Source organism: Sapajus apella, unplaced genomic scaffold (genome assembly GCF_009761245.1).
Source record: "Sapajus apella isolate SASKATOON/1434 unplaced genomic scaffold, GSC_monkey_1.0 scaffold89, whole genome shotgun sequence".
In the NCBI taxonomy this organism is placed as follows: domain Eukaryota; kingdom Metazoa; phylum Chordata; class Mammalia; order Primates; family Cebidae; genus Sapajus; species Sapajus apella.
The window spans coordinates 448,601-474,507 of record NW_022437029.1 but is presented as its reverse complement, the minus strand read 5'-3'; the positions used below and the strand labels follow the sequence as shown (position 1 = coordinate 474,507).

The following is a 25,907-nucleotide window of genomic DNA, read 5'->3' as shown; positions in this document are numbered from 1 at the left end:
CTGCAGCCTGACATCTGTCGTCTGCTTGGCCAGCAACAGCCCCGGCTTTTCCAGGACACACCAGGGCACTGCCGTGGGGCCTCTGGGAAGCACTGGGTCCCGCCCCAGATTGGTGGCATGGGTTTTTCCAGGACTACACATGAAGCTGTTTGGGCACAGGCTGCTTGTGGAGGGAGGGGACGATGCCTCTGAAAGGAGCCTGCCCTCCCTCCTCCTAAGCCAAGGCCCTGTTCTCATCTAATCTACAGGAAGGAGGGTGTCAGGCCACAGGGGTTCTGTATTTACCCTGGGGCAACCACATCTGAAACTGCAGGGGCTTGTTACTGATGCAGACACCCAGGTCCAGACCAGTGCCTTTGTTCCCCTTTCCCTCCAGGCGCCTCCAGTGATTTCAATCCAGTGGCCATTCTGGCCTGTCCATCCGTGTAGGTCAGGCAAGAAGTCTGAATCCACCACCAAGGCAGACCAATTCAGGCTTCCTAGTCATGCCCCAAAGCCTTCTGGGAGCACTAGTTCCTGCGCAGCCCTCTCCTGCCAGGGGAACCTGGGCAAGTCACCAACCCTCCCAGGGCCTCCAATCCCCATCTCCACAATGAGGAAGGCAAGCATTCCTGAGGCTCAGTTAGGAAAGCAGACCGAAGGCACAGGATGGGTGTCAGAGGCTGACTAAATGTGGGCAGAGGCTGGGGTTTGCTTTGGGCCTGCTCTTGAGTTGGGTGGTGGTGTCCAGGTTCACCTCCTTGGCCCCCTAATGGCAGCCCCACCCACAAGCTCACCCCTGCCTCACCTGCTGTTGCAAAGGTCCACACCACACACACCTCAGAACTATGTCAATTCACATTGGTGTCTTTTATTGGACTTTCTGTGGGCAACCTGGGTGCTTTGAACTCCACTCTGAGGCAGTGGGAGCTGACCACCCTCTCCCAGAGCCTTACAACAACTGGGTCCTCTGTTCCTAGGCTCAGGCTGCTGCCTTGAGACAAACCCAGTTTTCCCACTGCCTCCTTCTTTGCTTGTGCCAAGCTGCCCAGCCAGGGTCATGACCTAGGTGTCCTGGGTAGTGGGCACTAGTCCAGAGCCCCCTGGCAGCAGCACCTACCCATCACGGGCCCCAGCCAACTCCACAGTACATGCAACACCATGGGCTGGCCTACAACTTGGTGTGGAAGAAGTGGGGTGCTGCATAGGTTGTGACTGGTGGTGCGTGCCAGGAAGATGAGGCTGGACAAAGTCTGTGGCGGAGGGCACTGTCGAAGGACGTGGGCGGGAAGTGCATCAGGCCAGTGGCCATGGGTGAGGGGCCTGTAGTGGCCAGGAAGTGGGCTGGGAAGGCTGGGATGACCAGGGGGCTGAAGGGCAGTGCAGCCTGGCCCTTCAAGGGGTCCGGGGTGCCAGCAAAGTTCAGCGGGCAGTGCAGCATGGTACCCCTGTAGGCCTCTGGAGGCACAGGCCCCAGGGCTGGGCCCAGCAGGCAGGAGACCAGGCCAGATCCCGCAAGTTTGGCTCCACACTTCTTGGCGTCTGCCTCCTTAAGAAAGGGAGACACAGCCCGCAGTCTCTTCCCACTATGGGCAGCACCCTCTTCCTCCAGGCTGCGCTTGCTGACAAGGCCTGGGCTACTGAGGAAGGTGGATGCGGGCACGGGGCTCTTGGCCGGGACCTTGGCCATGGGAGATACCCAGCAGGCTTTTGGCTTGGGGTAGAGGCTGCCCTTTCTGGAGCCACCTTTGTGGAATGCAGAAGGGTGGTTGGCATCCCCGCCCCACACCAGCTGGGGCTCTTTCACTGACAGCCCCTCTTTGCCAGAAGGCCCCAATAACACCCCATCTTTAAGTCTGGAGAAGAAGACCCTGGGGTGCTGGCTGACAGGTTTCAGTACCTCTGTGGGGTGGGTGTGGAAGCAGCCCGTGAAGATCGGGGCTGCCGGGCAGGGTCCCACCTGCGCTTCCTCCCCGAGGCTGCCACCCGGGGCCTGCAGTCCCTCCTGAGGGGTCAGCCGGTGCCTGGAGTTCTCAGCCAGCCCTTTGGGGCTCTGAGGACTCTCTGGGGGGTGAACAGTTGGGGATGCTTGGAGGTCTGCCCCATGGCGACAGCCCTCCTCCTGGCACTGCAAGGCCTCCACCTTGCTCACCTGGGCCAGGAGCTTCTTTTTGGCCAGTGGTGACATGATGCCATGTGTCCCCTTGCAGTAGAAGCTGGATAGGAGCCGTTTGTAGGCCTCAGGGCAGCTGCTGGCACCCACAAAGGACATAGAAGATGCAGAGGCCGGGCCCTGCTGTTCTGTGCTGTTTCTGGGGGACTCCTGGCTAGGAAGTGGTGCTGGGTTATCGACATCTGCTTTGGTCTTTCCTGGCATCATCTAGAATGAGAAAGCCATGCCTCAGGGCTGCATGATCCGTGCATCCTGACCTGGGGAGCAGGAGGCACCACTTTCAGGCCTGCCTATATCCCCCGCTAGCCTCTGTAGTGCCTCTGTGCAGAATTTTCCAAAGGTGCCCTGTCCTCTGAGTGGACACAGCCTCGAGTCAGGACACAGGGCCTGGTGGGTGGGCGCAGGCTGGAGTTCAGAGTCCACTTGCACAACTGTCTGTGGAGAACCTGGAACCCTGCAAGTCCTGACCTGGGTGCAGGTTCTGTGTATTTTGAGCAGACAGCCCTGTGACTGCAGGGAGTTGTGGGGTGGGACTGGAAGAGGCAGGGGACAGGGTGGCTCCAGCCAGCTGTAGGCCTACCTGGTCCACGTGCCGCTCCTCCTTGGCCTTCTTCAGCCTCTCGGTGGCCCCGTCATCCCCCCTGTTCTCCTTGGCCATCTTGTACTGTTTCCTGGGCTTGGAGGTGGGCAGCGGCTTGTCATCCTCCCCCTTCAGGTGCCGCACATATGGCAGGACCAGCCTGGGGAAGAGCCAGGTATGTCCCCCAGGAGGCCAGCTCCCATTCCCTCCACGGCCTCTGTGGCCTCCCCTGAGCGCCAAGGAAGGCCCTCTCCCGGCCCCAAAGCTTCAGCTCCCTCGGTGATTGTGACCAGCCAGCTTGACCTCCTGCAGCGCTAAAAACTAAGGATGGCACACACCCCGCCCGCTCCAGGCAGAGTCCACCCGGCACTCCCGGCACGCTCAGCCAAGGCCCCGGAGGGCAGGTGGCCTCCAGCACCTGGCCCACCCCACTGTACCTCTCGTAGTGGCGGCGTGTGCACGTGGCCGCGCTGGTGCTGCCAGGGCTGCCCCCCAGCTCGTCGTACACATTCTTCCAGAGGCGGCGCCCGGTCACCTGCAAGGGCACCTAGTGAGGGCGCGGCTGGCGGGCGCCCCCTGGCGGCGGGATCCTCGCAGCTCCAGCCCCCTTCGCAGGGACCCGGCAAGGACTGCAGTTTGGCAGCTGCTCTGCGGCTCCAGCAGCAGCCGGCCCATTCTCCCTCCCAGGGCCAAAGACTGCTGGCCCAAGCAGTTTTCCCAACATAGGGCAGGCAGGACAGATGGGGAAGGCTGGAGAAGCTGCTTTGAGCAGCAGAGTACCAGTGGGGAAGGTGGGGAGGCAGGGGCAGGACAGGGGATCCTGGCTCTTCCTCTGTCCAGAGGCTGCAGGCTCACCCCAAGAAGATGGAGTTGGGCAAGGATTGGAAGGTGCCTTCCTTACCAGCTCATAGGCCCCCAGTTTCTCCACTGCCTTGTAGATCTTCCACAGGTTAACTGGCGGAGAGAGGGGCAGGCCAGCAGTCAGTCTCTGTGGGAAGTGGGGGCAGCCTGCCACCCCTTCCTAGCACCCTGTCAGGTGGGCACAGGCCAGCACACACCAGCTAGGGCCACTGCAACGGACAGGCAGGCTGTGCCCTGTGCACCACTGGCCCAGTGGCAGCCTGGAGGGAAGCCTCCTTTCTATGTGCAACCTGGGTCACCCATAATGGGAGTGCCTGCCCGATGCCCTGCCTGGGTGGGGTCCCCTGTTGGGCCCCCCTCCCTGCCTGCACCTCAGGGACGCACTCTGCTTGAAGCCGAGATGGGGCACCCTCTCGATGGGTGTGTGTCGCTCCTTCATGAACTTGTAGAGGCTGACCAGGAAGGCCTGCTCCTCCTCCCGCTCCTGCTCCTGCTCCTCCTCCCGCTCCCCGCCTGCCTCGGGGGAGTCCTGGGGAGAGAACAGGAGGCATTGGGATGGGCCCCAGTTGGTGGCTAGCTGCTGGGGATGTGCAGAAACCACTGGTTGCAGGAGGAATAAAGTACCTGCCCCAACCCCAGTTTCCCAGAGAGCACCGAGCCACTGTTCTGGGAGGGAGTGACTGTTCCTGGGTTCGGCAGGCACAGGCGTCAGTTCCCAGTGCCCCAGGACAGGGGCTGGAGTCCAGGACCTCCCCAGAGGCTGGGCACCCCAGAGCAGCCGGCTCCAGAGGCCAAGGGAGCAGTCCCCAGCCTTCTCCAGACCAGGATCACTTCTCTGTCTTGTTCTTGATTTATCATATCTGTGTCAGCTCCTCTGTCAGACTAGGAGCTCCTGGAGGGCAGGGCTCAGTGTCCCTGGGGCCGTCCTGAGGGAAAAGCTAAAGGAACAGAGGTGCTTGGTGCTGTCTGGCGCTGTGGGGTCACTCTGCCAGGCCCACATTCCCAGAGCCTTTGTGTGGCCCCGGCCTGCCATGCTGAGCACGGGGAGGTGAAGCTCTGGGCCTCTACTACACACTGCTGTCAGGGACACAGGACTTTTGTTGTGGGTCCCAGAGGGGCAATCTCTGCTGATGCCATTCATCCAGCAAGTGGCTCAGGGTAGAGGGGTACCATGGGTTGGGGCTGAAAGCCCAGGACCAATACCCTGGTGCAAAGGTAGTCTCCTGCTCAGAGAACAGACAGCTTCCAGGACACAAACCATCTGGACTAGAACAGTGCAGAGAGCCATGTGTTCCAAAAATATTTTACCCAGCTGGGCACGTGACTCATGCCTGTAATCCTAGAACTTTGGGAGGCTAGATGGGCACATCACCTGAGGTCAGGAGTTCGAGACCAGCCTGGCCAACATGGTGAAACCCCATCTGTCCTAAAAATATAAAAATTAGCCAGGCCTGGTGGTGCCTGCCTGTAATCCCAGCTACTCGGGAGGCTGAGGCAGGAGAATCGCTTGAACCCAGGAGGCGGAGGTTGCAGTGAGCCAAGATTGTGCCACTGCACTCCAGCCTGGGTAACAGCAAGACTCTGTCTAAAAAAAAAATTAATTAATTACAGATATTGATCGACTTACGACCTATGCAACTTACGACCATTCAACTTTACAACCACAATCACTAGCCACGACTGCTCCGCGTCTGGCAGCGCAAACGTTGCCCAGCTGGGCATACGACAGTGAGGACCAGCTTCCGGCAGCACTACCATCTCCGTGTGCATATAGCCTACTCAACTTACGACCAAATCGTGTTACGACCGGTCTGTCGGAACCAATCGTGGTCGTAAGTCGAGCACTAGCTGTAGTTAAATAAATAGATTCAAGTTTATTTCAGTGTTTTTACTATTTTTTAGTTGTAAATAGCTTCTATAATAGTTCAGTGTTTTTAAGGTATTAAAGACCTCTGAGAAGAAACAACATACAAACTCACATGTCATCTATGAAATCGTAGCATGTTGGGCCCGGGAATGGTCTGTGCAGACCTCAGAAGGAAGGCTCTCTCTCAACTGCTCAAGTCAATCTGCTCCTCCAGGCCTCTATTCTGAATTCCAGGCAAGCTGCTAAAGATGACTACCATTTTGCAACCACTTTTCTGCATGAATCGGGATATTTTTCCAGACTGTGCCACCAAAGCAAATGGCCGAAATGAACGGAGGCTGAGCCCGACTGTGCTCCGAAAAAGCCGCCTGCAGCACCCCATTCAGATTCTGTACTCATTGAAACAGCCTTGTTGGTCTCATGGAGCGACTTTATATGCCCACGTTACGCATCGGGATGAACAGATGTGAATGTGGTTTTACAACATGGGCTGGAACTTTTGTCTGTTTCATGGATGGATCAGGGTGGTGGGTCATCTTCATTTGAAAAAAGGGTTCTGCTACAAAAACCAAGATTGAAACTCTCTGCCACAGATGACAAGTGAGTCCCCTGGCTGCCAGGCAGGGCCGGGACAGGAACATGTCTCAACTCCTGAAAGCTTGGGGAGTGTCCAGGTTCACCTGGAGGCTAAGTACAGGTGAGGGGGGTAGGGAAGAGTGCCCAGGGAGTTACCCAACTCACCTCCAGCAGGATGGGGTTCTGGTTCCTGTTCTGCTCACCAGCAGGTTTGGGGGACGCAGGTGGGTCTAGGGCATCACCCTCCGTGGTCTGCTTCCTGTTCCCTTTGACAGGGGCTGCTGCAAGGAGAGAGGAGAGAGGGAAGAAGGAAGGAGGAAGGGGTGGGGAGAGAGTACATGAGATGCAGGCAGAGGAACAGCAATCTCCCCACCTCCAATCAGAGTTGCCAGAGGGTGCTGGTGCAGGGGCTCACGCCTGTGATCCCAGCACTCTGGGGGCCCCAAGCAGGCAATTGCCTGAGGTCAGGAGTTCGAGACCTGCCTGGCTAACATAGTGAGACCCTGTCTCTATTAAAAAAAAAAAAAAAAGAATTGGCCAGGGGGAAGGGGTGTGTCCCTAGCTGCACACAGGCTATCCTGCACGCGCGCGTGCACACATACACACACACACACACGCCCACCTCCCCACTCCCCAACCGACTGCATCCGCTCCACACCCCTTTTCTTTCCTCTGCTCAAGCTATCTCCCCACATCTTTGAAGGAAACGCAAAACCACCTTGAGGTCAACTCAGAGGAGGCTGGGGTTGGGCTGTGGTGCTTGAGGAAATCCTGTCTCCAAAAACCATGCTCAGACACAGAATTCCGAAGCAGCTTAGCCTCACTGGAGAGCTAAAGGATCCCACGGCTGTGGCCCCAAAGCACCACAGCAGGTCCCTGGGTAGTAGTTCCTCCAGGAATACTCAGGAACATCTGACCTTTCCCTGAGAATCTGCAGAGTTCTAACCGCTCTAATTAGGCCACAATGCTCCCCTCACCTGCAAGAGTCCTGGTGGTCCCTCAGGTTTCTGCTAACAAGTGTCTTCCTCTAGGTGGCCTCCTCCAGCCCCGGGCCACAGGCAGCTCCTCCACTGCCGTCAGCTACTCACAGCCATCCTGGCATCCTGGCTTAACTGCCTGTGGCTCCCAGGGCTCCCTGATAGCTCAGTGAGGCTTCCCATGCCCCATACGGCAGGTGCCAAGCTGGAATGAGCAAGGCTCACAACAACCCTGCGTAGTGGGCAGGAGAAGCCATGGGCTCTATTTTACTATGTGCTAATGGTTGCAAAAATGCAACACCTCCGCCACTGCAAAAAACACAATCATTGGAAACTGCCTCGGGCCACATGGCAGGCTGGCAGCAGATACCAGACCAGGAACCCATGTCTGACAATCTTTTCTTTCTGTCCTTTGTCCTTTTGTTAATTGAGTATGAACTATCCCGTACTCTTGGTTCACTCCAGCCCAGAAAATCCTTATTGTTGGGAATCTGTGAGATTTCCCTTCCATCTCAGAGAGAAAAAGAATCTCCTTGGGAACAAGAAACCCATACTAGCATGAGCCAGGGCCCAATAGTACTCAGAGGCACAGGGTAGAAGCCTTGGCCATTGAGTGGTCCCACTTTGATAGGTGTTCATATATCTTGCCTCCATGTTGATGGCTGCTGACTAATCAGGGTGATGGTTTCTGGGGCTGGGGTGACTGTGACAATTTCTTAAAATAAGACAACAATGAAGTATGCCATATTCATTAACTCTTCCCCCTGGCTCCACCTTTTTTTTTTGAGACTGAGTCTCAGTTTATTGCCCAGGCTGGAGTGCAGTGTTGTGACCTTGGCTCATGGCAACCTCTGCCTCCCTGGTTCAAGTGATTCTTCTGCCTCAGCTTCCAAAATAGCTGGGACTACAGGCATACGCCACCACACCTGGGTAATTTTTGTATTTTTAGTAGAGACGGGGTTTCACCACATTGGCCAGGCTGGTCTCGAACTCCTGATCTCATGATCCACCCAACTCGGCCTCCCAAAGTGCTGGGATTACAGGCGTGAGCCATTGCACCCGGCAACTCTTCCTTTCATGAAGGATTTCTCTGTGGCATGTGATGCTGCTTGACAGCATTTTATCCATAGCAAAACTTCTTTCAAAACTGATGTCCATCCTCTAAAACCCTGCTGCTGCTTTATCAACTAAGTTTATGTAACATTCTAAATCCTTTGTTGTCATTTTGACAATGTTCACAGCATCTTTGCCAGGAGTAGATTCCACCTCAAGAAGCCACTTTAGGATGAGTGCGGTGGCTCATGCCTGTAATCCCAGCCAGCACTTTGGGAGGCCAAGGTGGGTAGATAACCTGAGGTCAGGTGGGTAGATAACCTGAGGTCAGGCCAAGGTGGGTAGATAACATGGCGAAACACTGTCTCTACTAAAAACACAATAATTGGCTGGGTGTGGTGGCAGGTGCCAGTAGTCCCAGCTACTTGGGAGGCTGAGGCAGGAGAATCCCTTGAACCCAGGAGGTAGAGGCTGCAGTGAGCTGAGATTGCACCACTGCACTCTAGCCTGGGTGATGAAGCAAGACTGTGTATCAAAAAAAAAAAAAAAAGTCACTTTCTTTGCCCATCCATAAAAAGCAACTCCTCATCCACGCAAGTTTGATCATGAGATTGCGGAGATTCAGTCTCATCCTCAAGCTCTACTTCTAACTCTAGTTCTCTTGCTTGTTCTACCACATCTGCAGTGAGTTCTCCACTCAAGTCTTGAACCCCCTGAAGTCATCCATGAGGGTTGGAATTACCTTCTTCCAAATGCTTGGATATTTTGACCTCCCACAAATCACAAATGTTCCTTAAATGCTCTCCAGAGGTTTTCAATGTATTTTGCCCAGATCTATCAGAGGAATCACTATTTATGGCAGCTATAGCCTTACAAAATGTATTTCTTAAATAATAAGACTTGAAATTGCTTCTTGATCCTTGGCTGAAGAATGGATGTTGTGCTTGCAGGCATGAAAACAACATGTATCTCCTTGCACATTTCATCACAGCTCTTGGGTGACCAGTCACCTTGTCAATGAGCAGCAATATTTTGAAAGGAATCTTTTTTCTGAGCAGTAAGCAGTTTTCAACAGTAAGCTTAAAATACTTAATAAACCATGCTATAAACACATATGCTATCGTCTGGGCTTTGTTATTTCATTTTTAGCACAGGCCGAGTAGATTTAGCATCATTCTTAAAGTCTCTAGGGTTTCTGGAATGATAAATGAGTAACTTAAAGCCACCAGCTGCATTAGCCCCTAACAAGAGAGTCAGCCAATCTTTTGAAGTCAAGCATTGACTTCTCCTTAGCTATGAAGGTCCTAGATGACATCTTCTTCTAATACAAAGCTATTTCATCTACATGGAAAAATCTCTGGTTAGCATGGCCACCTTCATCAATGATCTTAGCTGGATCTTCTGGATAAATTGCTGCAGCTTCTACATCAGCACTGGTTGCTTCACCTTGCACTTTTACGTGATTGGAGATGGCGTCTTTCCTTAAACCTCATGAATCAACCTCTGCTGGCTTCCAACTTTTCTTCTGTACCTCTCTCAGCCTTCACAGAATTGGAGATTTGGAGCCTTGGTCAGAATTAGGCTTTGGCTTAAGGGAATGTTATGGCTTCTATCCAGACCTCTCAAACTTTCTCCATTATCAGCAATAAGGCTGTTTCACTTTCTTACCGTGTGTGTTCACTGGAATAGCACTTCTGATTTCCTTCAATAACTTTTCCTTGGCATTCACAACTTGGCAAACTGGTGCAAGAGGCCTAGCTTTCGGCTTATCTGGGCTTTCGACCTGCCTTCCTCACTGAGCTTAATCATTTTCAGTTTTTTATTTAAAGATAAAGACCTGTAACTCTTCCTTTCATTTGAACACTTAGAGGCCATTGTAGGATTGTTAATTGGCCCAGTTTCAATATTGTTGTGCCTTAGGCAACAGGGGGGCCAGAGAAGAGAAAGAGAGGTGGAGAGATGGGGAATGGCTGGTTGACGAAGCAGGTGGAACAAACAACATTTAGCAATTTCGTTAACTGTCTTTATGGGTGGAGTTCATGGTACCCCAAAACAATGACAACAGTAACATGAAGGATCACTTATCACAGATCACCATAACAAATAATATTAGAAAAGTTTGAAATGTTTTAAAATTCACCAAAATGTGACATAGAGACACAAAGTGAGCATATGCTGTTGAAAAAAAAATGGCATCGATAGACTTGCTTGATGAAGGGTTGCCACAAACCTTCAATGAGTAAAAAAAGGAGTATCTGTGAAGTACAATAAAGCAAAGCACAAAAGAGCAAGGTGTGCCTGTACATTTTCTCCCTCAGTCCTGGAGGAATTCCATTTTAAAGAGGGGATATCTGAAGCCATAATGGTTTTGGTTAAGTCACTTGCCTCTCTGGGGGACCAGGATTCAAAACAAGGTCTGATTCTGGTCCAGTGGCTGCTGTGGTTATCAACATTTGAAAAGCCTTCATGAAGAGTCCAAGTAAGCCTGGAGAGAAACGAATCCTAAGACTTGTCAAACAGAAAGAGACCAGGCCCTCCTCTTGGGCTGGCTTCTTACACACCGGTCTCCAGAAATACTGGGTACTAACAAGTGACCCATCAGACTGATGCCTTTCCAACCAAGTCCTCTGTGACTCTGTGACTCAGTCTTCCCTGCTGTGAAATGGGAGAGGAAGATCCTCGAGTTTTTTGCTAGCTATCCATGAATTCCTGAAGTCTTCCAGGTCTAGGAGCACCTCCTCCACTGGTTCTTCTCTTCCTGCCTACCACTCTCAGCTCACACATCCCTCCCCTCATTCCTGCTACCCCAGATCCTCAGCATTGAAGGACTCTCTCCATGTCTTCCTTGGTGTGACAGGGGCTTCTCAGTCACAGACTTCCTATGTGACCCTGGCAATTCGCTGCCCCTTGGGCTTCAGAAAAATACGGTGGTGAGACAGGGCCCAACAGAATCACCTAACGGAACATTTTTATTACATTTTTTCCCCCTGAGACGGAGTCTTACTCTGTCGCTCAGGCCAGAGTACAGTTGTGCCATCTCGGCTTACTGTAACCTCCACCTCCAGGGTTCAAGCGATTCTCCTGCCTCAGCCTCTCAAGTAGCTGGGATTATAGCATGCACCACCAAGCCCAGCTAATTTTTGTATTTTTAGCAGAGGCGGGGTTTCACCGTGTTGGCCAAGCTGGTCTCAAACTCTTGACCTCATGATCCACCTGACTCGGACTCCCAAAGTGCTGGGATTATAGGCATGAACCACCACACCCAGCTAGAGGAGCATTTTTAAAGATGTTTATGCATGGGACCCACTCCCAGAGTCTGATTTAAGGTCCAAGGTGGGGCAGCATGGTTTAAAGCTTCCTAGGGCATTCCGGTTGCAAGCCACGGGGCCAGAGGGGCACTAGTCCCTTCTGTGTGGTTCAGAGTTTGTAAGCTCTGCCTGGACCACACTTGGGAAAAATCTCCTGGAGTCGGGCGCTCGTGTTACCTGGAAAGGAGGTCACCAATCCAAGCTGTTTAACCCCAGATGGGAAAGGGATTAGAGCTCCCGCCTTAAGCCACAAAGGGAAACATTCTATCTCTGTGTCCAGCCAAGTCCCCAGATGAACTCGGTCTCCATTCTCAGGGTTAGTGCTCTGTCCTGCCAGGGCCCTCTGGGTTGCAGGCATTTGGGCCCCAACTTCCACAGCATTAGATGAGTGAGAAGGTAGAGTCCTCTCCCCACTTAGTCTCCAGGGTGCCCTCTGTCTTGTCCCTGGTTGCCCAATCCCTCCCTTTTCCTGATCATTCACAGATCAGGGTTGCATTTGTAAAAGGGGTTCTGCTATTGAAAAAAAAAAAGCTTGAAACCCACTGCCATAGATGTTGGGCCAAGCAGGTCCTGCCTTGGGAGGCAGAGAGCTGGGAGCCAGGCAGGTAGGACCTGTGCGGTAGGGTGGGCCCTCTCCTGGCTCTGCGGAGGAGGTAAAAGACTTATAGAGCTGAAGGCCCTATCTCCCAGCCCCACTCAGCCCACAGAGGTAGGAGAAACACTGCCCCGATCACTGCTGCTGCCGCTGCCGTGACCCACTGCACTACTGTCTTGCTCCAAGCCTGTGTGTGCAGATCCGTTCCAGGCACAATGCCTTGCAGGTTTTATGTGTAACAGAGTGGGGGAATCAAACGCAAAAAAGAAAACTGCTCCCCATAAGAATGTCATCCAGACTTCAACTTTCTCCATCCAGCAAGCAATGATGATGATGATGATGGTGATTATTGTGTCATTACTTACTTGTAACACATCTGAAATCTATTCTGGTTTACAGGATGAGATAGGGATCCTAGCCATATTTCCCCCCACTGGTTGGGGGTCCCAGTTATGGCTTGATGGCCTTCTCCCCCAGTGGTGTGAAACGCTACTTTCCTCACAACATCAATGCTTATAAGGAATACATCTGGGACTATTTCTGGACTTTCTATTCTGTTTCATCCACTGTGGAATGCTAGGACCTGTGCACACTGTTTTAATTTATGTAGCTTTATAAAACAACTTACTTTCTAGAGGGCAAGTTGCCCAATATTATTACTTGTCCTTTAAAAATATTCCATCTAAACTTTGGGATAATTCTGTTACATTCTCTCTTTTTTTTTTTTTTTTTTAAAGAAAAAGGGGGTGGGCTGGGCAGGTGTGGTGGCTCACTCCTGTAATCCTGGCACTTTCGGAGGCCGAGGCAGGCAGATCACTTGAGATCAGGAGTTAGACCAGCTTGGCCAATGCGGTGAAACCCCATCTCCACTAAAAATACAAAACTTAGCTAGGCATGGTGGCACAAGCCTGTCATCCCAGGTACTCAAGAGGCTGAGGCAGGAGAACTGCTTGAACCCAGGAGGTGGAGGTTGCAGTGAGCTGAGATCAGGCCACTGCACTCCAGTCTGGGCAACAGAGTGAGACTCCATCTCCAAAACAAAAACACAAACAAACAACCCCCACTACTAGGGCTTTGATTGCATTTAAATTTAGAAACTACTCTGAGGAGAAATAATCCCTTTACAATATTGCATCTTTCTTTTTAGGACCGTATGTCTCCATAATTTAGGTTTTCCTCTGCAGTCCTCAGAAGCTCCTTCTTAAAAAGCCCTGTGCTTTCCTGGGGAGCTTATTCCTAGTTTGTTCCTTGAGTTTTGTGCAGCTAGAAAATGGTATTAGAAAAGCCCTGATAACGGTAGGAGTTCACTCCACAAGCCCCCTGCGATTTTCTCATTTCACTGCTGGGAAGAGAGCGTAGGCAGGCTAGGTGGCTGCACCAGAAGATGAGCCTGGGCTCTTAGTGACACAGTCCCTCACTTCGAAGAGAGAGGGTGTGGCAGGATGCTGGGCAGGGGGATTGCCTGAGTCTCTTCCTGTGTTATGAGTCTGATTTCTTTCCAACTCCATGGCTCCTGTCTGAGTTAAGCTCAACTTCCAGACCCTAAAACTACAAGAGTGAAGAGCTGAGTCTGTCACTCCCTCCAGTAGAGGATGCTCCCATAGGTCAACTCAAATCAGTGCCCTGGCTGGCGTGGGCTAGGCATCTCATACAACACTGCTTTGTCGAATCTTCCCAGCCATTCAAATATAACAGATACAATGCCTGAAGCTCAGAGAGATTCAGTAACTTGCCTGAAGCCACTCAGCTTATCCATGGCAGAGCTGGGATTCAGAACTCGGGTAGTGTGACTCCTGAGAGATGCTGATCCCTGAGTTTCAAAGCTTTTTTTCTTTCTAATGGGAGCAGGGAGACCTCAAGTTCCTTATCTAGGTTCAGAGGGTACAAACTCACCCCCTTTCCCCAAGTAGATGCCCAGCTTCCCAGCACATCATCCCTGTCACTCTGCTAACAAGAGCAGGTCTGTGTTGACTGCAAAGGCATCCAGGCTCAGGGATGGAAGGGTGCTGGTCAGAGCTGGGCAGTGGGAGGCACAGCCCCCTCGCCCTGTGAATCAACTTCCCTGGCCTGGGTGTAGGGGGCCCCAGAGGCCCCACCATCTTTGAATAAGTGGTGTTATCTCGTAATCTTGAGGGAGAAAGACCTGTTGATACCTACTAAGATTCCTTTTAAAAAACTACTACCTGTTACCTGAGAGAGTAGGGGGGCAGCTCTGGCCAGGGTTCAGCCAACCTGACAAAGGGGAAATATGCAAAGGCAGGAAGGTGAAGGCAGTGGGGGTGGGGGGCAGTGGGCGGGAGTCACTGAAGACAAACTTAAGATGTCTCTCGAGGCTTAGCCAGGACTAGAAGGTAGCTATGGGACTGGGCAGTGGGTGGATGTGTGGAAGTCAGCTGGTCCCCTGCCCTGGCCGACATCAGGCTGGAAGCAGATGAGAGTGGACCAAGAGGACAGATAGGCCAAGGGGCTCTAGCATCTCATGGCTGCACCTCTTATCAAGTTGGTCACTGCTTCTGTATCTCAGTTTCCCATTCTACAAGATGGGCGTGCTGGACTCAAAGCACCCAATGTTCTCAGTAGAAGAAATCGAGAAGAGAAAGGAGGCTTCCCCCACAAACCACAGCCAGGCTCAGTGAGAAGATCAGAGGCCTGCCTGTCCTGCTCCCTCCCCAAGGCACCTCACTGCCCAGCCGGTGCTCCGGAAACAGCCTCCTGGGTGCAGCAGGATGAGCACAGTGGACTTACAGACTCCTGTTGCTCAGAGAGGGGCAGTGACTAGTCCAAGGCCACACAGCTCTCAAGCTTAAGGGTCTGCTGGAGGCACACACCTCTTTCCTTCTATCTCTCCCTCCCCGCTTTCTGCTGCCAGCCCCACTCACCCAGGGTGTGATGGGAAGGAAGTGACACTTCCTTTCATGAAAAGTCACTGACTGGGAACACTGCGTCAATTACCACAATAATGGTAACAGCAGCCTCAATAACAACCGGCAGACTCCACCCCGCCCCCTCGGCTGAGGTTGTTGGCTTAAGTTTCTCTGAGCTTGAGCTGGAGCGAAACAAAGACAGCCTTTGAAGCCGCCAAGCGGCGGGTCCACTCGGCGGCCCGGGAGGGGCGACAGGCCAAGTCTCCGCGGAGCTTGCTCTGGCAGTTTGGGGAGGGGAGGCCTGCCAAAGGCTGAGCTGAAGCCAGCAATGCGGAGAAACGCGATGGGCCTGGGGCCCACCCCCATCCCCACCAGGGCACAGGTGCAGCTGAAGCCACAGCCCAGCCTCAGTACCTTAGCTTGAGGGAGGGCGAGAGAGACAGGGTCTGGGGGCAGCTGAGGCTACAAGCGCCACCAGAGGGTAAAGAAAGGGAAGAGGGTGCGGGGGACACTGAATGTGAGGCTACCAACTTCCAAGCCCCACTCTCCCTGTCCCTCTCACCGGGCTCTTCTGGGATGTCCTAAAAGCCCCTATTCCAGGATGAGGCTCAACCCTCACTGTCCCTCCCCACCGAGTCTGGGCCACGTTTGGTGGTGACTGACAGTGAGAACTCCCCAGAAGGTTTCGTGTGTTCCCACTGCACCTACGGGGGGCAGAAGCTCAGAGGTGCCAAGTGACTTGTCCAAGATGTCTCCCAACTGTAGAAGCAGATTTTCGGAGGCCCTTTCCATCTCTGCCACGCCAAGTTCTAGGCCCCAGGCGGGTCCCTACGGCCTAGATTGGCCTCTGGGCTCTGCTGTGGGGTGAAGCCCTCGAGCTCCCATCTCCCACCCCTCCTGTGCTCTAGCGTTGCCTGTAGTCACAGAGACACCACCATGTGTATGGGCTTCCACCAACGGGGCCTGCGTGGGGCGAGGCACCTGTTGTCCTCCCTTGGGGCCCGCAGAGCCCTCCTTGCTGGCCCAAGACTCCGCAACAAAAGGGCACTGGCCCCGCGGTGCCTCAGGACCCCCTGGGTCCTTGGGAGTCCTGCATCCCTCAAGCCCTAACACACAGGCGCGGAGTGGAGGGTGACGCGACCCTGGCCCGGGCAACTCCTGGACACCGCGGAGTGACTGAGTAAGGTCCCGGGTTGCCCCACAGCTCGGGCCGAGCACAAAGCCAGGAATCTTCTGCATGCTCGAAGCCTGCGCTCCTGCCCTCTTCTCCCTCTTCTCCCGCCTCGAGCCCCCCGGCCGCCAGCCCATCCCTTCTCAGACCAAGGGAAGAGAAGGGGACACACTATGGACAGGAGAGGAAAGCAACCAGGAAAGCGACCCCTCTCCTGCGGGGCTGCGGTGGGTGCGCGGAGAAACCCGAGAGGAAAAGAGAGAAAGGAAGAGAGAGAACGGACTGGGGGCGAGAAGCCGGGCGGCCCGGACCATCGGCGCAGCCCGCGGTCGAAAGAGGAACAGTCGAGCCTTCGAAGCGCATTGAGCAAGTTCTTCATACCCGCGCAGCCCCTTTCAGGAAACGGCGGCCGCAGAGGAACGCGCCGCGCGCCCAGGACCCGGCGCCTGTGCCCGGCGGCGCCGCGGTTCTGAAACCCGCGGGATGTCACGGGGCGGAGGGGCGGCTGCCGACAGCTGTCACAACAAATTAGCTGAGCCCAGCTCGAGGTGGAAACCGCAGCAGGAAGTGGGACGACGGAGACGTACCGGGCTCGGCACATTTCAGGCAAGAGACGGCGAAAAGAGTTTCGAGATAAACGCCCGGGAAGCCCCTGGCCGCCAAAACTTTTTGTCTTTCCTTTTCTCGAAGCGCGCGCGGACGCCCAGCCTCACCCCTTCCGCGCCGGCCGGGGGGCGTTTAAACCACGGACCAGGCTTGCTCCCCTGGGCCCGCACCCCGAAGCCCACCCCGGGCCCCTCTCCGCCCCCCACGGCGCCACCGACGGCTACGAGGACTGGGGGAACCCGGCGCCGGCACCTTGGCCCTCCCTGCAGGGCCGCCGAGCCCCGGCCCGGGCCGCCCGCAGAGCCGCTTACCCATGGCCCGGCGAGGTCCAGCGGCGCCCGCCCCGAGACCCTCAGCGCGTACCCGTGCGGACCCCACGCTCCTGGACCTACTGGCTCACGGTGCCGCCCGCCGGTCGCCTCCCCGCAGCCCCGCCCCGCCCCACTGTGGGCTCCCATTGGTGGGCCCGGCTCCTTCGTGCCGGGACCGCCCCCTGAGCCCAGGGACCTCTGGGAGTTGTAGTGCGCGCCTTCCTTTCCGAGTGGGGCCCCTAGAATAGGCTCATTTCCTAGAGGGGCGGAGGCAGGACTCCCAGGAATCATTGCTGCCTTGTGCCTCAGTTTTCCCGGAGGCAAAACTAGAGTTTGGAAAAATCCTCCTTGCTTTCAGTAGAGCACTGAGGTCTCTGTGGAGTGAGCGAAGTGCTTTTGACTTTGATTTGAAAGTGGCCCTTTGCATTTTCCATTTCCCACCCAGCCCAACATAGAGGGCCAGGTGAGGTCCGGAGCTGCGGCTCACGCCTGGAATCCCTTCGCTTTGGGAGGCGGAGGCAGAGGGCGGGTGGATCACTTGAGCCCAGAAGGTAGAGGCTGCAGTGAGTTTTGATCACACCACTGCACTCTATCCTGAGCAACAGATGGAGACCCTGCCTCAAAAAAAAAAAAAAAAAAAACACTCAAAACAACAACAAACAGGAGAGGTGGTTAGTGTGAGTTAGACAAGGACCAAACTAGTAAATCCTTGGCCTAGGCTCTGTGGCTAGGCCTGCCAGTAATAGTCAATGTCCACATAGTAATGCAGACAGAGAGAGGAAGCTACAAGCTGAGCAGTCCAAAGAGAGGGCATGAGTTCAGGCTGTGGGAGGTGGAAATGAGGCCTAGGAAGAATGAAGGCAGGAGGAAGTGCCCAGCCAGCCATAGCAGTAACTTGGACCTGTGGGGGCCAAAGTGGAGGAAACAGGGGGACAGGGTTTCAGTCTTAGCAGGTGGCTAGTTAGGACATGAACCCTGTTCCTAGCACATAGAAGCTACACAAAAATCTTTGTTGACAATTTTTTTCTTTTTTCTTTTTTCTTTTTTTTTTAAGACAGGGTTTCACCATGTTGGTCAGGCTGGTCTTGAACTCCCGACCTCAGGTGATCTGCCCACCTTGGCCTCCAAAGTGCTTGGATTACAGGTGTGAGCCACCACGCCCGGCCTGTTGATGAATTTTAATACGCATGATAGCTCTATGCACTTGACACCATCACTGTCCTCATTTTATAGGGTAAAACTGAGGTCTGATAGATTAACTTAAGTATCTCAGCTGGTAGGTGTTGGAGCCAGAGCTAGACCCAGGCATCCCCCCCACCCTCTTTGCACCCATTACTGACCACTCATCATACTGGTGCTCCTCCTTACACTAAATGAGTGGACCAGGGATGTAGTTTGGTGAACCTGAAATCCTGGCCTGGAAAATGTCTGCAGGCTCAGTCCACAGCAGACAACACCGTGAGCTCTTCAGGATAAATCCCCTGTCTACCTCGTAATGGGCTGGCTTGTAAGAGCCAGCACCTGTACAGTTGGTAACAGACACCTAGAACAATTATAATGGTAATTGTAACAATGCACGCCACTTCCAAGTTTACAAGCCACTCTCATGCCACTTCCAAGTTTACAAGCCACTCTCCCCTCCAGAAGAGCTAAGGCTATGGTGGAAGACACTATGATGGGATGCCATCAGGAAGCACCTTTGTCCATTCTAGAAGCATTGATTGACAGGCACTATGCCCAAGGTTGGAGAGGGAGGTCTGGATGTGGCCCCCGGTGTCACAATCTAGGCCAATCCCTCACTCGTGGGTTGGCTACCCCTACTGACAAGGAACTCACTATCTCATAAGACAGCAGCTCATCCCACCATGAGGTAGGGTTATTCTGCCGTCTGGGCAGCTGGATACATTCTGACAGACAGGGGCTGTTGTGCAAAGCCTCAGCAAGTCAACACCTGCCTGTGCCAGCCTGGGAATGATAGGATCTAAATTTAATTGCTTCCTGAGGCAACTGTTTGCAATAGAAAGTAATTTACAATGGCCAATAAATCCTGTGGAAAACAGACATCTCCATTCATCTGGCTAAAAGCATAAACACTTGCATTGCTCAAGCCTCCATGTCACACACCTCCACTCCCGCCCACAGCCACGCTCCTCCTGCACCCTCCAACCACAGGATCCCAGGCCAGGATTGCCCCTGTGCCTACAGAGAGGGTCACCTAGCCCCTCAATGTCCTGGTGTCTCAATAAAAAGAAAAACAAACCACTTACTAATAAACACATTCTTCCTGTAAAAACATGCAAGTAAATCGGCCCTCTCTGATGCTACCCCAAATCCAGTTTCCTCCCTGTCCCAGTGGTAAGGATGCATCAAATTAAGTGAAGTCTTCCAGAACTTTCCGTATGTATTTTCTTAAATATATATGTATCCATGGTATAGAAAAACATATAGCTTTGTTTTTTTGTGTGTGTTTAAAGAAACAATACAATTCTCATTGCTCCATTCTGAAACTTGCTTTTTTGATCACCACTAGATCTTAGAGACATTCCTTGCTAGAACACAGATCTGCTTCTTTGGGAACTGCTGGGCTTTGTGCCCAAGACAGTGTATTTAATCTCCTCTTGATAACATTCAATCTTTTTGCGATTACATGAATCCTGCTGAGAACATTATAGACCTCCTTAGAACAGTTTCAGGGTTAAGGAGCTCACAAAGTGTTCCCAGGGACTGAGCTAAAAGCTGCCATCTAACTCCTGCCTCTATGCCCTAGCACCTCTTGTTGGCCCATTTCTAGGAAGAAAATCTGGCCCCGGGGGTGGTTCTCATCCTGGAGCTCTCAGAGCTGTAGGGATCATTCAAGATCGTCTGTCCACTTGGCCTCACTTTAAAAAGGAGGCCACTAGGCCAAGAGAGGCTAAGCAAACTGCCCAAAGTCACACAGCAAAATCAGTGCTGTTGTTTCTTCTGGGACCCGCAAACCCATCCAGTGCCCTCAGGAAACATAATGCACAGCCAGTCTTCTACCCTGGGAAGCTCAGTTCCCAGGCTCAGCAGTTGCCAAAGGCCCCTAGGGCTTTGTTTTCAAAGGAGAAATGAAGCAGGGAAGTATTTTTAACGCGGCCCCGCCCTGCTTCCCTGACTCCTCGTTCCCCGTGCTAGCTGTCCAGGAAAGGCTGGCTTCACAGCGGCATTTGCAACTCATGGAAAACAACAAATTCCCGAAATAGATGATACCCAAGCTCAGGAATGGAAAAAATTGGCTCATGGTTTCAAATGTCTCTTTTAGAAAAAGACAAGAATAGCTTTTGGCCTTTGGGGAACTGCTGGGGGTGAGGGACTGAGGAGGTGGTGGTGAGTCCCAGATCATCAAGGGCCAACTTACGGCCTGAAAGAGCTTTGGCCACTGTACCCCAGGGCGCTGGTAAACCAGCTTCCCGAGCTTTGTCCACACTGGAAGCTGCATCTGCACCTGGCTGTAGGTTCCCTCCAACCTCCAGCCAATCTGGAACAACATCCTGTGTTGGGCCAGGGCTGGGCTGGGCTCCCCTCTCTGCCTCACTTCTCTCTGCCACTTCCCAGCAGGGTAGAAACCCATGGTTCTGAACTTCCTGAGCCTGAGGGGTGGAAGCTGAATTCCCCTGGGGGAGGGAACAGAGGGCAAGGAGAGAAAATTGGGGTTTTCAGCTCTACTCAGACACAGCCCAGTTGTGTGGCCTTGGACAAGTCACATAACCTCTCAGGGTCTCAGGCCCCTATTCTGAAAAGTGGGATTAACACTCCATTTTTTTCAGTCATCCACTCATCCAACATGCATCGTGTGGTCCTACTATGTGCCAGCACTGAGCTAGACATGGGATGTAGTCACAACCAGAACAAAGTCCCAATCCTTGTGGAGCAGAAGGTGTAGCCCTTGCCAACTTCACAGGCTACTAAGAATCCGTCCCTGCTCCAGCGACTCAACCAAGGCCTGATGTCGAAAGGGGTGAAAAATGCCTTGGACCAGGGCTGACCCTAACACACACTGCACCAAGCGTCTTGCGTGGAGTATTTCATTCAATGTCACTCTAGCCCTCTGAAATGGGCACTGTAACTATATCTATCCCCTTATTACTATTGAGAACCAGAGAGTCTGGACAAGCCCGCAGGCTTGTCCACAGACAGGAAGGAGTAAGTTTGGATTGGGTGAGGGCCAGGCACTGGTAAGTCCCAGGGTCAGGGTAAGCTCCATGTGAGTCTCGACTGGAGCTCAGCACAAAATGCACAGGACAAGGAATCTTTTAAAACTGTTGGGTCTGGCCGGGTGCAGTGTGGCTCACGCCTGTAATCCCAGCACTTTGGGAGTCCGAGGCGGGCGGATCATGAGGTCAAGAGATCAAGACCATCCTGGCCAACATGGTAAAACCCCGTCTCTACTTAAAAAAAAAAAAAAATTAGCTGGGCGTGGTGGTGCGTGCCTGTAGTCCCAGCTACTAGGGAAGCTGAGGCAGGAGCATTGCTTGAACCCAGGAGGCAGAGGTTGCAGTGAGCTGAGCTTGTGCCACTGCCCTCCAGCCTGGCGCTTGGTGACAGAGCAGGACTCTGTCTCAAAACAAACAAACAAACAAAACAACAACAACAAAAGTTGGGTCTGTGTGGCACTATTACTTAAAATAAGGTCTCAAGCCGACCCTTCCACTCTCTGTTGTATGTCAGATGACCCTCCCACTTGACAGAAGAGTAAACCGAGGCATGTAGCGGTGAAATGACTTCCGACAACCAGACCTACCCAACTCCCTCACTGGGCCAAGATGAGGTGGGAGAGGGGCAAGGGGTTGGGCTGGGGGTGGGGGTCCCTAGGTGACGGGGGCGTGCCTGGGACCAGGAGAGAACTCCATCTCCCAGGATGCCATGCAAAGAGGGCGTGTACGGACTGGGCCTCCGCGTAGGCTGGGCTGTAATTTCTTGGTATTAAAAAAAAAAAAAAAAAAAGAGCAAAAGGAAAGAGAGAAAGAATCAAAGGCTCAAGCGTCAAGTCTAGGAATAGCGCCGGAGTTGGGCCAAGTCATTAGAGACGATGAGTAATCCGGTTAAGTCATTTCTCTAAACACCATTCCTTGTAAGAGAATTAAAATATCAGCTTACATCAGAGGGGGAGAGGCAGGCTCCAGGGCCCTGGGCGGGAGCATGGCCAGAAAGGGGCGTGGTTGGCATGCTCTGCCACTGGGCCCTGCCCCAGGTGGGGGCTGCACATGGGGCCCTGCCAGCTGAGCCCTGGGCTCGAGGTGGGGGCTGGCATCCAGCTAACGAGGGCAGGGGGCGCGGCCCGCCACGCCTCAATTTACCTCGTTGTTTAGGGTGCTGTGGGAAGTTTAGTGCTGCCTGCTCTTGGGAGAATCATTGTTCCTACTGGGGGCAGCTGTGTTTTTTTTCTTCAGGGTCCTTCCTCCCTCCTAAGATGTCGAGTTGATATCTTGACAGCTTCAGGTCTACCGTCAGAGTGAAAGGCTGGGGACCGGCTTGGGGACACTGGGAGGGGAAAGAGGGGTCTCCAAACCTTTGGAGAGGTGCCAATTTCCCTCTAGAGTAACTGGAACGTCATAAGGGGTGATACCTTAATTTCCATTTCCCCCTTTTCCCTTTAGTTGCCCTGTATTTGGAGAACACAGGGCTGGGAATCTGCCAGGCTTATAGGGGCAGTGGTGACTGCCACTTTCCTTGTCCTGTGGGCAGGATTGTGATGACCTGTGGAGAGCTGGCTGATCACGAAGCTGACCCTTGTGGGAGGCAGTGGCACAGCACTGTGGTCCCAGTGACTCAGGAGCTGAGGTGGGAGGGGGATCTCTTGAGCCAGGAGTTCGAGGCTGCAGTGAGCTATGATCGCACCAGGACACTCCAGCCTGGGCGACAGATCAAGACCCTGATTTCAAAAAAAAAAGCTGCCCTTAGCCTCGTTATAATGCCTATCCTCTGAGCCAGGACGGACTCACAGTATAAATTGGGTCTCAGCTATGAGCAGGACACAGACATCATCTCACCCTCTGTAGCCCTAAAGAGGTCTGGAGACTCCTCAATGGCCTCCCAGCCATCTCTAGGCAGTGTAGAATCAGTCGGGTTTCTGGTGGCGGGCACTGAACACTTGAGACAGGCTCCTTCCACATGCTGACTCCTGTAGTGATAGGTTAGGAGAGGTCCATGCCTCCCTGGGAACTTCTCAGCCAGTCCAGAGAACAGAAACCTCCTGGCTCTGGAGCCAGGTGGACTGCTTTGCAATCCGGGTACTCTCCCTTGCAGGTGGTATGACCTGGGACGGGTTATTCACTGTCTCCAACCCTCAGTTTTCCCGTGTGAAACGGCGTTAGCAATACTTGCAAGATTACTGTGAGGGTGAGAAATAACATAAGCCTTCAACAAGTGGCCATTCTGTCGTGGAGGCTGCACGAGGAAAACAGCCTCCTCCACCAGCAACATCGGAACTTCCGAGGTAGAGTCTGTGTTCCTTAGGCACTGCCCTGATGGCCTGGGGCTGGGCCCTGAGACCCCCCTTCTGGTTTTCCAGGTCTTCAGGTAGCAGCTGCAAAGTCCCTCCAGGTCCCTGGTAGGGTTCTAGGCTCTGGCCAGGATTCGAGCATGAACGGGGGTATTGAAGGGGAGGTCAGTGACTCATCTCCAATCTGAGTGGGCCCCACTAACCCCTTTGATACCGGAAGCCCAGGGTTTTGGGGAGGGACTGCTCTAATTCCTCCTCCCCAGATGAACTCATGGGACCTGGTGAATATGAAAACTAAAGCTTTCAGCCTTGCAATAGTCTGGGGTCGGCTGGCTCCAAGAACTCAGATCCTCAGAGGTTTCATACTCTCACTGGGGCTTCCCCACACCACAGCCTGGACCCGAAGCCCACGTCCTTGCTTTCATCATAATGGTGTCATCCACCCTGCACCTGCCACAGGCAGGGCTGCTCTCCCTGCCTGACATCCCAACTACCTTTGTTGGAAACAGCAGCTGACAGGGAAAACCCAAGGTGAACCCAGGTTTAAGTGGTCCTGTCTACACCCCAAGAGCTCTCATTCTCCCTGCACCTGCTGTGCATCCTTTCTGCTGCTGCAGGCCCAGGTGCGAATGTGCAAACCTGTGTACACACGCCTGTCCATCTATGCATGGGTCTTGCATGCCAGGAGCCCATGGCTCACACATCGGATTGCACAAACATATGTATACACTGTGACTCAACAGAGAGCCTGCAAGAAGCACCTGAGGCTTTCTTCCCCACATCTGGGGCACCCTGACCTGCCTTGGACTCCTAGAAGAAGACACATGATTATCCAGCCCCCATCCCTCACCCCAACTGCCCACCTGTGCCATGGTGTCTTCAGCCATGGGGCCGGCTTGAGGGACTTTGCTCTGTTAAAACTACCTTCCTCCTCTGCCTTGGCCTCAGCAGGCTCTTCTAGACCTGCCTGAGTGGTACTGGCTACGGCTGAAGGCAGAGGGCTGCATGGAGGGGGCTTCTCTGGGCCTTGGACCTGGATGAGGACAGCTCTGGACATGGAGGTAGCTTGGCATCCCCCCTCTCTGGCAAATCTGGCAATATAGCCACAGTGGGAGGGCTGTGCCCCAGTACCCGTGCTGTTCCTGGCACTGTGTGTGTGCATGGGCTGTACCCTCCAGGCCTGGAGGAGCCTTCCCGGGCTTGACAGTTCCCACTGCATCTACCTAGTGAGCTTCTGCTCATCCTTCAAGGGCCCACCTGAAGCTATAGATACCCAGGGGTCTCAGCACACACCTCCGCTGTGGCACGTGTGTTCCTGTGGTCAGCCCCATGCCAATGTGTGACTGGCCAGCAGCTTCCGAGCCTCTCTTCTCCAGCTAGAAGTGGTCTTTACTGTCTGCCCACACCACGCTGCTGACAGGGCCACAGAGCCCTGGCCAATGCTCCTCCAGGAGAGGAAACTGAGGGTCTAAGTTGGAAGGGGCTTGTCCAAGGTCTCACAGTTGCTTCAAAAGGCTTCACAGTTGGTAAAGGAATTGAGAAGGAAGAGGAGGAAGTGAGAGGCCACTGAGGGCAGGTGCACAGTAGGTGCTCAATAAAGATCCACAGAAGGAGAATGAAGGGCACGGAGAAGTGAGAGGGAGGAGGAAGAAGCCAGGCACTCACCTCCACCCCATCCCACATCTCCCTCCATCACCAGGCACCATCTGCCTTTCCTTCCCCAGGGGTTAGCGTTTCCTAGTTGTCAACGGCAGCACATTCTAGATGCTCAGACTTTGACCTCACATGCGCCCCTCTTGCTGGAGTCTTGCTGGAATCACACCCTCCCTCAGGCTGCAGGCTGGCTGCTCAGACCACAGCCCCTTTCCTGGGTATTCCTGTTGCTGCTGGATCCTGGCTGGGGGCAGTGAGCACAGTGTGGGTCTCAGACTCCAGGATAGCACCCCCTCTGCTCCCCGGGGAGCTCAGAGGCCCCAAGCCTCTAGCCAGCTTGTTTCAGCTGGAAGGAGGTTCTGGGCACCCCGTAGCTGGACTCTGGGGACTTCGAGGCCTGCCTTGGCTGAACAGAATCTGCCTTGGTACAGATTCTGTGCCAAAGCGATGGACAAATTTTTCTCCACAGGAAAACCAAGTACCCCAGCGCTCTTGAGCTCTCTGTGCCGTCTTCTATGAAACGGGCACAGGCACAGTAACAGCCCTCAAGCCTCCCGGTGCAATTACGGGCATTTGATGAGCTGTTTCTCATAAAGAGCTCAGAACTGTGCCCGCTGGTGGGAGGAAGTGCTCCATAAACATTAGCTGGTTTCTACAGCCCTGGATGAGACAGAAGGCATGGGGTGGGCCTGGGCTGGGGGAGTGAAGACAGGAAATCTGACTTCCAGCTCCAGCCCCAGCTCAACAGATAGGCCCCCACCCCCACTGCCTTCCCTCCTTCTGTACATGTGTGTCATATTTTGTTGGCTTTGGGTCTTTCTTTTTCTTCTTCTTCTTCTTCTTCTTCTTCTTCTTCTTCTTCTTCTTCTT

The 25,907-nt window shown here is 53.6% G+C and overlaps 1 protein-coding gene and 1 long non-coding RNA gene across 7 annotated transcripts in view; one reads left to right on the top strand and one right to left on the bottom strand.

Annotated features, from left to right (window-relative positions):
* The window catches only part of LOC116534725, a 162,867-nt gene that overhangs the window by 63,362 nt on the left and 73,598 nt on the right, over nt 1-25,907 (top strand). The window lies entirely within an intron of this gene.
* Nucleotides 831-25,907, bottom strand: part of ARID5A (AT-rich interaction domain 5A) — a 26,232-nt gene continuing 1,155 nt past the window's right edge. Inside the window, exons 1-7 of one of the 6 annotated variants that reach the window (XM_032255298.1) lie at nt 16,922-17,053; nt 6,202-6,317; nt 3,978-4,122; nt 3,625-3,686; nt 3,170-3,267; nt 2,733-2,892; nt 831-2,359 (exon numbers count right to left, since the gene is read on the bottom strand). In XM_032255298.1, the coding sequence (XP_032111189.1) occupies nt 1,151-2,359; nt 2,733-2,892; nt 3,170-3,267; nt 3,625-3,686; nt 3,978-4,122; nt 6,202-6,317; nt 16,922-16,925 (1,794 nt within the window). In that variant the 5' untranslated portion in view covers nt 16,926-17,053 and the 3' untranslated portion in view covers nt 831-1,150. Of the gene's footprint in view, nt 2,360-2,732; nt 2,893-3,169; nt 3,687-3,977; nt 4,123-6,201; nt 6,318-16,921; nt 17,054-25,907 lie in introns of those variants that run through there. The other 5 variants (XM_032255299.1, XM_032255300.1, XM_032255302.1 and 2 more) reach the window with 5 other exon arrangements.